The 14,855-nt window shown below is 43.4% G+C and overlaps 1 protein-coding gene across 3 annotated transcripts in view; it reads left to right on the forward strand.

Annotated features, from left to right (window-relative positions):
- The window catches only part of NSD3 (nuclear receptor binding SET domain protein 3), a 104,364-nt gene extending 93,329 nt beyond the window's left edge, over positions 1 to 11,035 (forward strand). For 2 of the 3 annotated variants that reach the window (XM_059909310.1, XM_059909312.1), the window contains 5 exons: positions 3,743 to 3,859; positions 5,497 to 5,638; positions 7,162 to 7,268; positions 7,822 to 8,026; positions 8,428 to 11,035. In XM_059909310.1, coding sequence (XP_059765293.1) covers positions 3,743 to 3,859; positions 5,497 to 5,638; positions 7,162 to 7,268; positions 7,822 to 8,026; positions 8,428 to 8,669 — 813 coding nt within the window. In that variant the 3' untranslated portion in view covers positions 8,670 to 11,035. The remainder of the gene's footprint in view (positions 1 to 3,742; positions 3,860 to 5,496; positions 5,639 to 7,161; positions 7,269 to 7,821; positions 8,027 to 8,427) is intronic. The other variant, XM_059909311.1, reaches the window with a different exon arrangement.
- Positions 11,036 to 14,855: the final 3,820 nt, after the last annotated feature.

The raw sequence follows: 14,855 nt of genomic DNA on the forward strand, positions 1-14,855 counted from the left end.
CTATAGGTCAGTGCGTAGCTGGGTCCTCTACGTAGGGGCTCACCAGGTTGCAGTCAAGGCACTGACCTGGCTGGATTCTCATTCTTGTGCCTCAACTAGGGAAGGATCCAGCTTCCCGGCTTGCACGGCTGCTGGCACAATGCTGTTCTTCACAGCCCGAGGTCTGAGAGCCTCAGGTGTTTTTGGTTTGGGTTTGTTGTTATTGTTGTTTTGCTGCTCTTGGCTTCTAGAGGCTGCCCGCAGTTCCCTGCCAGATGGGGTTCCCCAACATGGCTGTTTGCTTCCTTACAACCAACGAGGGAGAGAGACGCCCCAGCAGGATAGATGCTGAAGTCCTAATGTAACAAACTCACGTAATCACATCCTGTCACTTGGGCCACATTCTGTTGCTTAGAAGCAAGTCACAGGTCCTGCTGTCTCCAGGGGAGGGGATTACACAACGGCGTGAGCACCAGCAGGCAGGGGTCATGGGGGCCACCTTAAGAGTCTGGGCTTCAGAAGAATATCTTGGGCTGTACTGTGGGGAATTTATGATAATGGAGAGAGAGCAATAAAAAGGAGACCATTACAGTCCCGGAGAGAGATGCTGGTGGCCTGGACTAACTAGGGTTGTAGTTGAGTAGGAAGGAAGTGGTTGGATTTCTGACACTTTAAAGGTAGAACCAACAGGATTTGCCAATGCATTGGGTATGTGGATTGGGTCGCTTGGTCAAAGGCCGTCTGCGTTTAGTATGGCATTATATAATGCACATGTTTTGATATTACTTTAATGCCCTGCATATCACTTGCAAATTTTTGTTTATGATTTCAGGGGAGTTTGGGGAGCCATCCTGAAATCTATCCAGTTTAATACCATGTTAACATCTTTTAATAGTGGTTACATTTATTCTAAACCATATTCTAAGTTACTAAATTAATGATATAATTAAGAGAAAAGAAAATACGATCAGGATTATTCTGCACTTTAGCACTTGAGGAATTGCTAATGTTAAGACAATTGGTGTTTTACAAAATAGCTAGAAATATACAGTCACTGAACAGCATAATCATAAAGACTTTGTAGCAACATGGAGAAGGTTTGGGTATACTTAGGGGACAGAAACCAAATAGCAAATTGAATGTACACAGTCAGTCCCCTTCTTTTCACACATAACAATTCCTAAAAACGTGTGCCAGAGTTAAACAAGGGACTTCCTGTTATGATGTGGTTTCTTTCTTAGAAATTAAAAAAATTACATTTACTGAATTAAACCCTGTCTTTTTGCCATTGCCTTTAAGGACAGATTTCTAGCATTTTTAAAGTTTTCTTTTTTTGTCTTTTTGGCCACACTGCACGGCTTGCTGGATCTTAGTTCCCCAACGAGGGCTTGAACCTGGGCCCTCAGCAGTGAAAGTGTGGAGTCCTAACCACAGGACCACCCGGGAATTCCCTGAAAGTTCTTTATTTTGTTATTTTTATCCATAATTGAATTCACAGTTAATGGTTTTAAGTCCAGTGAGCAACTCTTTGAGGCTAAAGATTTGTCACTTTTTGGATGCCTAAAGTATTTCTTTTACAAAATAGCTAGAGACATTTATTCACAACGGTATCAAGTTTACGAGACTTGCGTGCCTCATGTTTGATATCAGCACTTTCACCTTTCTGTATTCACCAATTTTCATAGCATAGTAAATATAAACTATAATAAATGGTTTTTAGGCCTTTTAAAGCCACAGAACCCTTTCTTCAAATGAAGCCTGAACTTGAATCCCAATTTGTAAAAAAAAAAAAAAAAACTGAAGCAGAGCTGATTTGGTTTACATTCTGCTCTATAGGTTTTCATTAAAGGAAACTTGCCATAGAATAAAGTGACGCTAGAGGGCAGTGCAGCCAAGATGGCAGTGAGCTCTCCTCCCTGGTGAGGGCGGCGATGCCTCACGAAGGTGCAGAGTGTTTTCAGCGGCCGGGGCCCAAGTCCAAACTGGGCGTAGGAAAAGCCGCTCCGGGCCGACAGTGCGTAGTGCATGAACGTGCAGAGCGGTCCTGTCGTGGCGTCGCGGTTAGAGATGAAGCGCCCTTCTTTCCTAACTCTGTGTCAGAGCTTGTACTGTCAGTTAAAACGGGGGAGGGAGGAAGCCTGAGGTGCACTCGTGTGGTGACCAGGCCCAGCTGGAACGAGCGTGTGGCCGCCTGAAGCAGACGGGGCTCCTCGCCCATCTCACCAACGGCCGGCCGGCTGCCCAGGGAAAGGCTGACCCTCAGGCGCCCGTCTCTTATACAGAAATCACCATCTTGTCTTTTTATCAGTAGAGAAAGGACATTGGCTTATGCTCTTAATGATGCATCAAGATCGGAAGATATAGTATAGTACCCTTGACGTGGCTGGTACTCTCAGATCTGTGATACTGAGAGCTCTGAGAACGGCTAGTGGGAATTTGTGTCGGGCCCGGGGGAGGAACGCAAGTCTGCTGAAACAATAAGCAAATACATTTTCATTTACTTCCTAAGACATTTCTTTGCCTCAAAAATGTGTTGGTCCCCCCCCCCCCAAAAAAAAAAAAGTATTGGTAACACCAGTAAATCCTGTAGCTAATGCTGTTGTCCTAGACTGAATCAGCCACGCTTTTGAGGTAAAAGGGTTAATGTTTATGCACTTGTAAACGTGAAAGGTTGAATGTACTGTGTTTACACTTACTTAAAAAGGCGCTTATCGCTACACACCTGTTAGAACAGCAAAGTGAGAAGTGGGGACTGTACCACATGCTGGTGAGGACGTGGGGAAACTGCATCTCTCATACCTGGGGAGCGTAGGGTGCGAATGCGCAGTGTTACAGCCACTCTGGGAAACAGTACGGCAGTTTCTTAAGAAATTAAACATGTGCTCACCATATGACCCAGCATGTATCCCAGAGAAGTGAAAACCTCTGTCTGCACAAACACTTTATCAGAATGCTCACAGCGGCTTTATTTGTAATAGCCAAAACTTGGAGACCATTCACATGTTCTCCAGCCGGTGACCGGTCACACGAACTGTGGTGCGTCCTTGCTGCGGCACAGCACTCAGCAGTGACAGAAGAATGAACTGTTAATACATACAACCTAGATGGATCTGAAGGGAATTAGGCTCAGCTTTTCGTTAAAAATCCAATCTCTAAAGGTTACGTACTGTGATTCCATTTATAGAACACTCTCGAAATGACGGAACTATGGAGTTGGACAAGGTCCTACTGTTCTTTGCACAGGGAACTATATCCAATATCCGGTGATAAACCATAATGGAAAAGGATATAAAAAAGAATATATGTATAACTGAATCACTTTGCTGTACGGCAGAAATTAACACAACATTGTAAATCAACTATACCTCAATAAAATAAATTTTTAGAAGAACTATAGGGTTGGAGAACAGATTAGGGATGGAGGATGGGTGTGGTTATGAAGGAGAAGCACCGGGCATCTGTGCTGACGGGACAGTTCTGTATCTTGCTTGTGGTGGTGGTTACCTGACTCTGCACCTGGTAGAATCCCATAGAACTACACGCATGCACACATAACACACACAAATGAGTGCCTGTGAAATCGGCGAAATATGAATAAGGCTTGTAGATTGTACCAATGTCAATTTTCTGGTTTTATTTTGTACTATATTTGTATTTCCAGGAATGTTTTTGGTTAATTCTCGGATTATACATGTGATGTTAAGGAATGCTTTCTAATAGGATACACTGACTGTACATTTATATATTGCGTGCTCCTCTGCAGGGTGAATTTGTAAATGAATATGTTGGCGAATTAATTGATGAGGAAGAATGCAGATTGCGAATCAAGCGAGCCCACGAGAACAGTGTAACTAATTTTTATATGTTAACTGTTACCAAGGTAAAATTGCTTTTTTTTTTGGTAAGAAAAAAGGATTTTTTGGTTTAGTTTGGTGATCTTAGGTTAAACTCAGTTTCCTTCCTCTCATTTGGTTTTTCTCAAGCAAATTATAATGGTTTGCAGTAGCCAGTGTGTGTCCCGCTATAATATGCTCATTATACCAGAGTACAAAAGTGAATGATTACTGGCGCCTTGCACAGGTCATGTGAGACGCGCCGTGAATGAGAAGATGACCAGGAGCAGGGTTGACACATCTGGATTTGAGTCCCAGCTCTTAGTCACTGAAAGACCTGGCCCTCAGTTTCTTTATCTCCAAGGGAGAGAATCAGCTCTGTAATTCTAAGTTATAAACCACCAGTAAAGTTCTGCTTTAGCAAAAATCCTAACTGTAAATTGTTCTATATATTTAAATTTTTTTTGAGTTAGGAAAAATGAATGCTGTCAAAAGAAAAATGACAGTAAAACTTCTGGTTTAATACATGTAACTGTGAGTGCTGTTTGATGCACATTACAGCAAAACTATTTCATTTAATTTCTTCAACAGTCCTCTGGAGTATAACCTTTAAAAATTGTGACTCACTATATTGTACATCTGTAACTTATATTGTACACCAATAACTATACTTCAATAAAACTATACTTCATTCAATAAAAGATTTAAAAAAAAAAACAGTCCTCTGATTTACAGAGGACGAGAAACTGAGATCCAGCCATAAGTGATTTGTTGGATATCTTGTTACAGTTTAATGACGAGCCAAGACTAGTACCCATGTTTCCTATGTTCCAGGCTGTCTCTAAAACTGAGTCAGAATAGCCTTACAAGAACCAGAAATCATTTAAAAGAAGTACTATTTTAACTGAAATGTCATTGTTTGAAAGTTTTACCACCTTCATGAACATATACTTTATAAACATAAAATGCCATTTATTTGTGACTGCTGATTGGCCCCTTAAATCCTAGCCTCACTGCCGGTGACCCCTCCAGCCATCTGGGAGGCTCCATCTTCTAGAGCTTTCCCAGACTATCAGAGTTTAAATTCAGGGAGCCAAAATGTTGAGCTTTTTATGGTATTTTGAACTTTTGCGTAAGTAAAAATAGACTATGAAGATTATATCCCAAACTCTAGCCCTTCCATCAGTCAGATCTCCAAGTCTTCATTCAGAGAAGTTTCTTGTTTTTCCTTCCTCCCTCTTTATGGCCTAAGCTCTCATCCATCTACCCCCCTACAAGTTTTGCTTCTTGCTTAGAGCAGGAAAGGAAGGCTGACAGCAACACCCCATAGTTCCCGTCTCAGGTAGCATCCGAACTGAGAGCCCTCTGCTCAGAAAATACCTTTCGTTAAGCCCATGGCCAGCTGATCTAAGTCACATTATTCTGTGGTGTGTTTGTTTCTAGAAACAAACTTTAAAAGAAACTAAACTCCACTTTATCTTACTTGCTTTTGACTTGGTCGTCATGTAAAGTAGAGAACTTAGTCAGTTGTGCCGCGAGCACATTTTCGGAGCTGTCGGTCGTCAGACCTCAGCTGCTGGCAAACAGTGCTGCCTCGTGGCTCTCGCCTGAGTTGGATGTTTCTCAGACACGCTTATGCTCAGTTTCATGTCAAAGGAAATTTTCCTTTCTTTTCTTTCTGAAGGACCGTATCATTGACGCTGGCCCGAAGGGAAATTATTCTCGCTTTATGAACCACAGTTGTAATCCAAACTGTGAAACACAAAAGTGGACGGTGAATGGAGATGTTCGAGTTGGCCTTTTTGCTCTTTGTGACATTCCTGCAGGTAAAAGGGACTGCCCCCTCCCCGGGAAGCAAGTATGTCTTTGAGGGCAGGACATTCTGACACTCAAGTGTCAGACAAGTTTTGACACTCAAGTATTTATTCAAATAAGATAAAGAGCTGTATTTAGAATTGTTACCTGCCTGTAGGAAGTAAACATCTACATCCTGCAAAAGGGAGCTTAGTAAGAGAGGGTATCACAGAATTCTGTGTCTATGATCCTGCTGAATTAGTTCTCCAAATTATTGCTGTCTGTATAATGTAACCAAATGTTTAAGCTTTTGTTTCCTTTTTTTTTCTTTAATATTAAAGAAAATATTAACCAGTTGTTACCATCAACTGGTTTCTTCGTTTGTTTGTGGGGGGGTTTTGTTTTATATTTTAGTTTGAAAAATCAGTCTGTTTCAAATTAGACATAAAACACTCCTCAAAGCAGAGTTACTGCTTTCATTTTTCCTTACCCATCCAGCATCAATAACAGCAAGACTTAATTTCTTGTTTGTTAAGTCTGTAGAAAAGTGGGTGGGAAGAGAAATGCTGGAGCTAAAAGGGATGTAAACTGTGTTTTTAGCACTCGCTGTGGATTGCTGAGGTCCAGCTAAAGAAAGCTTGAACTGGGAATTCCCTGGCGGTCCAGTGGTTAGGACTTGGTGCTTTCACTGCGGGGGCCCAGGTTCGGTCCCTGGTTGGGGAGCTAAGATCCTGCAGCCGAGCGGTGTGGCCAAAAAAACAAAACAAAACTTTAAAATGCTAGAAATCTGTCCTTAAAGGCGACGGCAAAAAGACAGGGTTAAATTCAGTACTTAATATAATTTTTTTAATTTCTGAGAAAGAAACCACTTCATAACAGGAAGTCCCTTGTTTAACTCTGGCACACGTTCTTAGGAATCTGTTATGTGTAAAAAGCAGGGGACTGACTGTGTACATTCAGTTTGCTATTTGCTGCATGGTGTGGCCAAATTTAAAAAAAAAAGAAGAAGAAGAAAGCAAGCAAGCTTCGACCTCCTAGTTTGAATCCCTGGGTCTTTGGTGTATGTAGTAAATGTGCATTTTGAAGTCTTTTCTGATCATAATGTGAGGCACTAATTACTGGAAATGGTATGGCTGTGACAATTCCACGGTCATCTTTGTCTTTGTCTTGTCTTTGTTTATTTAGAAACTAGTGTAAATTAGTTTTAGAAAAGAGAGCTAAACTAGAACCCATTTTTCTTGAGCACAGATTTCAGATTCTTGGTCTCTGTCACATGGTCTTTGACCACTTCAGTGAAAAGAATATGATGGTCTTTGTAGAATATCTATTTTTGCTTTAATCATTGGTGGATGGGACGTTTTCCTCTAGTTTTTTGTTTTGTTTTTTTTGTTTGTTTTTTTCCTTTTTCCCATCACTGTCTTCAGTGTGGAACACGGAGGATGGAAGGGTCTTCATGTCAGAATTGTGTCTCTTTTTTCGTTGTGAGGGTGTGTCTTTGACAGCATTTCTCTCCCCCAGGACTTGAGTCTGAATACTTCTCTCTCTTGTGTTCTAGGGATGGAGCTAACATTTAATTACAACCTGGACTGTCTGGGCAACGGCCGGACGGAGTGCCACTGCGGGGCGGATAACTGCAGTGGTTTCCTCGGCGTGCGGCCAAAGGTCAGTGGCTGCAGGGGGCGCCCCTGGGGCTGGGAAGGGGCTGCCGAAGAAGCTTGTTTGGGGCTGTCTCAGGAGGTGCTGGCCGGGGGGACGTGGTTTAGTTTGCAGGCCAGCAGTTGCGTTTACCCAGAGTTTAGACTCCGACCTCCCACTAGAGCATGTCTTAGTGAGAACTGTTAGGTTCTGAAAATGTCTGTGTTTCTGATTGAATTTGAAGTTAGCAAGATCTTTTTCAAAAACTTCAAAAAAAAATTCACACTATCCTAACACACTTTAGTGTATCCGAATTATACACTTTAAATTGGTGAACTTTATGGCTTGTGAATGCTATCTCAGTTGTCTTTGCGATTAAAAAAAAAAAAAGACACCTATTCAGAAATCAGTGAAAAATGAATTATTTTTACTACAGTTCCGTGACAGGGTAAGCCCTCCTGGTGTTTTAGGTAACCGAACAACAGGTGAATTTAAATGAACGTGAGGTTGTAGGCTCTCCCTTTTACGTAAAGCTTCACGCACTGTGATCGTTAAAACCTGACCCCCTCTTTCCTGCCAGTCGGCATGTGCGTCCACAACTGAAGAAAAGGCAAAAAACGCTAAGCTGAAGCAGAAGAGACGAAAAATCAAAACAGAGCCGAAGCAGCTGCACGAAGATCACTGCTTCCAGTGCGGGGACGGCGGCGAGCTGGTCATGTGCGACAGGAAGGACTGCCCCAAGGCCTACCACCTGCTCTGCCTCAACCTGCCCCAGCCGCCCTACGGTGAGCCCGGCCTGCCCGCCATGCCCGACTCAGATACGGGCGGTCCTGCCCCTGGGTGGAGCCGTGGGATAGGAGGCGTTGGAGAGAACAAGCAACAGTAGCAAGCAGAGGTTTTGCTAGTGAAAAATCTGTCTCAGTGCCGGTGGGGGGCGCCCGTGGGCCAGCAAGGACTGGTGTCTCACTGTCCATTACCACAGGTGGTGGTTGGCTCCTAGTTGAGTTTGGGGCAGTAGCTCGCAGCCACACTGACAGGTGCAGCCAGACCCCTGCTGGCTGAGGTTTGGAGTCATAGTCACCTGCGTTCAGTCCCCAGTCCGAGAGGAAGGTGGGAAGTGGGGTGTCTCGTGGGCGTTGGGGACGGGCACTCACTGGGCTCCTTCCCTTCTTCCCGCCCGCGCTAGGAAAGTGGGAGTGCCCGTGGCATCAGTGCGATGAGTGCAGCGGCGCAGCCGTGTCCTTCTGTGAGTTCTGTCCGCGTTCGTTCTGCAAAGACCACGAAAAGGGGGCTCTGGTGCCCTCCGCCCTGGAAGGCCGTCTCTGCTGCTCTGAACATGACCCTGTATCTCCCGTGTCACCCGAATACTGGAGCAAGATCAAATGTAAATTGGAATCACAAGACCACGGAGAAGAAGTCAAAGAATAAACGGGCAGTGATTTCCTTCTTTTTTTATTTAAACGAAGAAAGGAAAAGAAAAAAGTAGAGAATGCGTTAGTACAAGAAGAGGCCGCTGCAGTGCCTGCAGCCTTGGCCATCGGCGCTGCCGAATTAAAGTGAAGGTGGGGAGCCAGGCCGTGCAAGCAGAAGCCGTTCGTGGGATCTGGCTTTTCGGTTTCGTTCTGTCAGTCTGGGGATTCTGTTGTGGAGGGTTAGATTCCCTTGGTCTTTTCTTGCCTTTTATTGTGCTTCAATGCCTTTGCAGCTGGCAAAAGAGATGTCTTCGCTTTTAAAATAAGAACAAAGAGAAAAGAAAATTTTGTTAATGAGATAAATTTAAAGTCTAGGATGTGTTCCTTGGGTGTAAAAAGCAAAAGTAGCCATCATTCCTTTATTTATTTTCATTTTTAAAATTTTGAGAAGTGTAGTTCAGATAGTCTAATCTGTGTGTGTGTGTGTGTGTGTGTGTGTGTTAAGTAGGAATTGCAGAAAGCCCTCTAGAAAAGGGTATGGTGGTCTTACATACCTCTTTCCTGAGCAGTAGGGAGGCTGGCTTTGCTTTCTCTTCCAGACGCCTCTCGTAGTCTTAGAGAAGGGCTCTGTGGGAGTATTGAATCTGGCCTCTTGAAATCAAAAGGCCTCAGTGAATATTACCTCTGTGGTCTTAAACTAGGTGGGCTTTCCGGTATAACTTTACCTAGAGAGGTATATAATGTTGTTGTTGGTTTTTTGTTTTGGAGAAAAAAAGAAATCGATGCCCTCACTGAGTTTGAAACGTTCTCCACTGATAATGGGTGTTTTTGATGAAGTGTGTCTCTGTGGATATGAATACAGAGTTAGAATGGTCATTCCTGTTGTCTTGACACACTGGTAAAGGCAGCTAAAGGGAGATGAAAGGCACAGACCAAAAGTTGGGTCAAATAAGCCCCATTTTCTATCCAATTTAATGTACACCCTGGTCTGACTTGGAGAGAATTATGGGCATTTTAATTTTCTGTCTCTGCTTTCCTCTCCCAAGCAAACATTCCCTTTGTCAGCTGACCACTCAGTCACATGTCCTGGTGAAAACTACACAAATGAATTTGAACTGTGTATTTGAATAGATCTTTTTGTTCAGTTCCTAATTTGGGGGTGAAAGTGGTAGGGGGCATCCCCAAGTTATATGTAAACAGTTACCCAGTACTTAAACTCACCCCCACTGAGGAAGGGGAAGCACTTGTACTTCTACAGGGTAAATGAGAGCCACACAAACACACTTCATGGCAGGAAGCACTTAGGGAGAGCTCCACAGAAAGCAGTGATAGCAAGAATGGTTGGAGCTCATAGACGCAAGTGAACCGGAATATCTGCCCACAGAACTCACTTGCTTTTAATGCTTAGGAATATGTATATTCCAGGATTCCCTGTATGAATTAATTAGTCCTGTCAGACATTGTTGTAACACTGTACTAAGTAGAAGCCTAGGTTTAGCTTGAATGAACGTCAACTTCTCTGTGAATTTTGACTGCTAACAATTGCCGGTACCTGGTAGCATTTATTTTCCCTCAAGAAGTACCCAGTGACCTTATAAAGGCAGGGAAGATAGATGCTCCACAACATTCCTTCAGTTGCGCTGTGTGTTCCTTTTTCTTATCAATTTAGAATTCTTCTCTGGAAAAAAGGAGAAAAAAATCTGTTTTGTGCTTCTTTTTTTTTTTTTTTCTTTGTATGTAAATGTGCAATTATACTGGATTTTTTCTTGTTAAAAAAAAAAAAAGAAAGAAAACAAACAAAAAACACTACAATTCCTTTACTTAAGCTCCTAAACTGCCATTTGCCTGATTCCAGCAAATAATTCTGAGGTAACTTATTGGGCCTCCAGTAATTCTGTTGATTAGATATGGTCCCAAAAGAAAGAGCAAGACAGAAAATGCTATATGTATTACCAAATGCGACTGCTACAAGTCACATGAATTACAGCTCACCAAAACACTAAAGTTTGCTCTTGAGCAATTATCTAGTTTGATGTCCTTTTAAAAAATAATTTAAGAAAATCTAGGTTTTATCATACTAAAACTTTATTTTATATATGTATATGATAAATGTTTGCTTTTTTAAACTTACTAACATGAAGGATTTCCTTTAATATTCGAAATGCACCTCGTGTTGAAACGGTATCCAACATGGAATCTTATCTCCTTGCTTTGTTTTGGACTTAGTGCTATTTAATATCTGGTGACTTTTATATGGTAAGCCAGGGTATATCCTGTATACTACAAATACCTTAGGTTTAAGTATTTTTATGCAGCTTCTTCATCGTGTCACATTTTGTTTGTGTGTCTGTAGCAGAGCTCTGCTGAGGTTTTTTAATTGGGGGGGGGTGGGGGGTTGGCTAATAGGGTTGTTCTGCCATTTCAGAAATCAGGGCGGAAAACACCATCGCTGACCGCAGCCGTGGGGTCTTTGTCCGCGAGTGTCCTTTACGGTCTGGAACGTGCTTTTAGTCCTGGCAGTGCCAGGGAGCTCTCCTCACACCTCGTACTGTCGCCTAGTTTGTATATTTTAAAGGTGCAGGCTATGGAAGCAGAAAAAGAATAAGTTGTGCTTTATATGTGCATAGTATCCATGCAGGGTGCTTGTCTGTGCTTCACCAATGAAATTTTGCAAAAGACATGTTGCTCACTGGTAGCTGGAAGTTGTTATTTGTTAACTTTTAAATCTGTCTGTGGTCAGAGCGTAAATGGTTGGTTTTTAATTCTTGTCCGAAAATGAAATAGCTTAAAGCAGCATGGGATAACGGTGGTATTTTTTTTAACCTTATGTTGGCTCTTTGGTGGAAGATGCGAATGTAAGATTTTTGATAATCAGCATAAATCTTCAGAAATCGGGTCTGTAACAGCTAGAGGTGAAATCCTGGAGGCCTTCCAGGCCCTGCGCGGGAGGGGGTGTGAGGAGTCGGGAGCTGCCTGTCCTGTCGCCGGCTGGGAAGGGACGCCGGCTGGGAAGGGACGGGTGGACGGCCCTGCGTTCCTGGCAGGCGGAAGCAGCTGGAGGAAGTGAATCACTTCTTGAAGATCTAATCAGGGCTGGAGTTAGGAGTGAGGTGGGTTTTATTTTCATTTTTCTTTTAACAAGTTCCCACCCTATCCTAATTCTCAGAAATGCTCTGGCCTAAGCTATAAAATAGGCTGACTTTTAGAATCATTGAAACTTGGAGATTTCTGTGTGTTCAAATCAGGAACACATCTAAAAACTAAAAAAAAAAAAAAAAAGGGGGGGGGGTGGGCAGGGGGAAGGCCGCTCCCAGCTGCTATTTCCCCAGAGTATTCGGAGGCACGCCTGTGAATAATGCTGGGAAACTCACAACATCGAGATGATCGCGGAAAGGACTCAGACAGGGCGGCTGTTGGACACCTTCTTTCCTGACTCAGGAAGTAGAGTTTCCCTTCAGAGTAGCTCGCTGCATGGTGTGTCCCAGTCAGGGTCCAACCCAGATCTGCGGTTCGGAAACAGATGGGCCAGCTGTGTGGAGCGCAGTCTCTGGACTCCAGGGATTTGTTGCTTGTCTTTCATTTCATTTTAAAACAGAAAGCTCTTCTTTAGCATTCACCTTAAAGTCAAGGTACCGCCGCATGCCATGTCCCACTAGGATAAGAGAACAAGTTACCGTGGCGTCTTGACAGCTTGGGAAGCTCACGCTTCATGTCCTTCTACATTGGGAAGTTGCTTGTGCTGGGCAGTGCAAATTAGACTTGAATTACTTCTTAAAAGGCTGATGTGTACAGCCCCCTTATTGTCCGAGTGACATGAAGTGATCATTTGGAACAACTTCCTTTGGCCTCGGGCCACCTAGAATTGGTCTCTGGTTATTTGTAAACAAACAGTAGAACTCGCTTCCCTTTCCAGATAGGCTCGGAAATAGATATAATTAGACAGCTTTGCCCTATATTGACAAATACGAAGAGTTGGGAATTTGTATATACTGAAATCTACCGACATTTATCCGGGGTGGGGTACAGGGAGAAAGGGGGTTACAGTAGGGTAAGGGAGGGGGTGATAGTGTTTACCACAGGTACGAAGTAGCCACTTTAACATTGAGACCTCTGCCTCATTGAATTCAGGTTTTTTAAGTACTTGAAACTCCTCAGATTCTCCTTATTTTACAGTTATTTTAAAATTTATGAAGTAGAAAGCATTGTTTTGTATACTGTTTTGTCTCTTACCCTCTTGAACTTGGATTAAAGGCGAAGTTCTGCAGACGGAAGTGTCCACAGTAGTTCTCTCAGATTCAGTGCACACATTCGGGGAAGAGACTCCTGCATGAAATACCAGCAGCATTTATATGAGTACTTCATATGTATGTTCTCTGTTCTGTTATTTTGTCAACCCTATCCCCAAGCACCTCTTCTTTCCTTTTAATATATGCCTGCGTAGGGAAAAAAACAAAAATGTGCACTTATGTTACACTCCTGAAATGCTGGGTGTAACCTGTGTTTCAAACCCATTTCCGTTCTTTTCAGTCCATTGCTTAAGTGACAAGTTCAGGTGCATGTGGCACATATGTACGAAGGAGGAAGAGAATTACCTGTCCTTCGGTGGCATCCCAGAGTCATTAGTGTGTAAGAAAAAGGGAAAAGATGAATAGTTACCAAAGTCATTTATTCAGTCCTTCGTTTTCTTATGTGACATCACTGCACCTGTTAGTTGGCAAGAAAGCACCCTCGGGTTTCCCTTCCCCACCTGCCACAGACTTCTGATGTGTGCGAATGTCTCTCGGTATCCATCAGATGACCTAAATGAGGGATTCAAACGGTATTCTTGTCAGTTTAGAAGTGGACTGGATAAAATTTACTTTTACTTTGTTGTCACTAATATTGCTCTTTATCTCATTCGTGCTGTCACATGCCCTGTGTTAAAAAAAAAAGAAAATCATGTTGCCACTGATAACCAAGATGCTAAATGATGACTACAACTGGTTCTTTTTATATACAAGGGTGTGTGCATAATTGGAATTGATAGGAGAAATTCATTTGTATCCACTTGTGATATTGCACAACAAACACAGATACCTACAGATTCTGCTCTCATTTCCTCCTGATCTTTATGATAATTACCTTTGTAGCTTGGTTATTTCTGTACTTTGTTTATCTGTAATAAACTTTGTAGATCCTGTGAACTGTTATTTTTTGCCTAAATCCCTTGAGACTTGAGTCTTTAATAACAAAGCATCAATATTCACTAAGTCAGTCTCTTTTGAGTTTCTGTGACTTGGCTAGAAGCTCTTGACACTAAAGATTAGTTGTTCATTTTCCCTGGGGGTATTCCACTAGGGCATTACTGTATAATGACTTGATGTTGCCACATAGACTTCAAGATATATGATATTTTGGGGATTTTGTTGATTGGCCTATGTTTTATTGCATAGTGTGAAACGTGTAAAGCTTGGTTAACCTGTATATAGATAGCTTATTGTTGACTAGTTACGGTGTATTAGCATTGCCTGTAATATTTAAGCTTCTTACTACTGTGTGTGCTGGTAGGAACATATAATTTTTGTACATTATATTTACTGAGATGCTGCCTTTCTTATTTTACAAATACTTCGGAATTCAAATGTGTTTTTTGCTTCCGTGAGGATTAATTTGGAAAGGTTTTTAATGACATTCCACTGATTTCAGATTTTGCTTGAGGTTGACTTCAATAAATTGTCCCGTATGTTCCAAATTAAATATGTGGACTTGTTCATTGCCCGTAATTTCTTGCTACCACTCAGTGGGCAAGAGGCCATCCTGGGCGGGAGGGGACCAGCGCGGGGCCGAAGGACCCAGCGCGTCCATCGCGCCGGCGAGGCCCGCAATGCGGTCCTGCGGGAGCCCGGCACGTCTTCCCGCAGCACGCGCTGTGCTTCAGGGGACTTGGATCCGGAAACGAGACGTCCGCGTGGTCCCCGGGAGGGAAGGCCCGGGCCTCGGTAAGGTACGCAACGTCGGGCGCGCGGACAGGCGGGGAACAGACAGTTGGGGCGACCCCTCACTTCCGTCCGTCGCTGTCTCAAGCGCTGGGGGCCGCCCCCGCCCCGCCCCGCCCCGCCCCGCCCCGCCCCGCCCCGCGCTCGCCCCGCGCTCGCCCCCGCCCCCGCGCTCGCCCCGCCCCGCCCCCGATCCGGCCCCGCCCCTCGCCCCCTCCCTCGGCGCC

Source organism: Balaenoptera ricei, chromosome 21 (genome assembly GCF_028023285.1).
Source record: "Balaenoptera ricei isolate mBalRic1 chromosome 21, mBalRic1.hap2, whole genome shotgun sequence".
Taxonomy (NCBI): domain Eukaryota; kingdom Metazoa; phylum Chordata; class Mammalia; order Artiodactyla; family Balaenopteridae; genus Balaenoptera; species Balaenoptera ricei.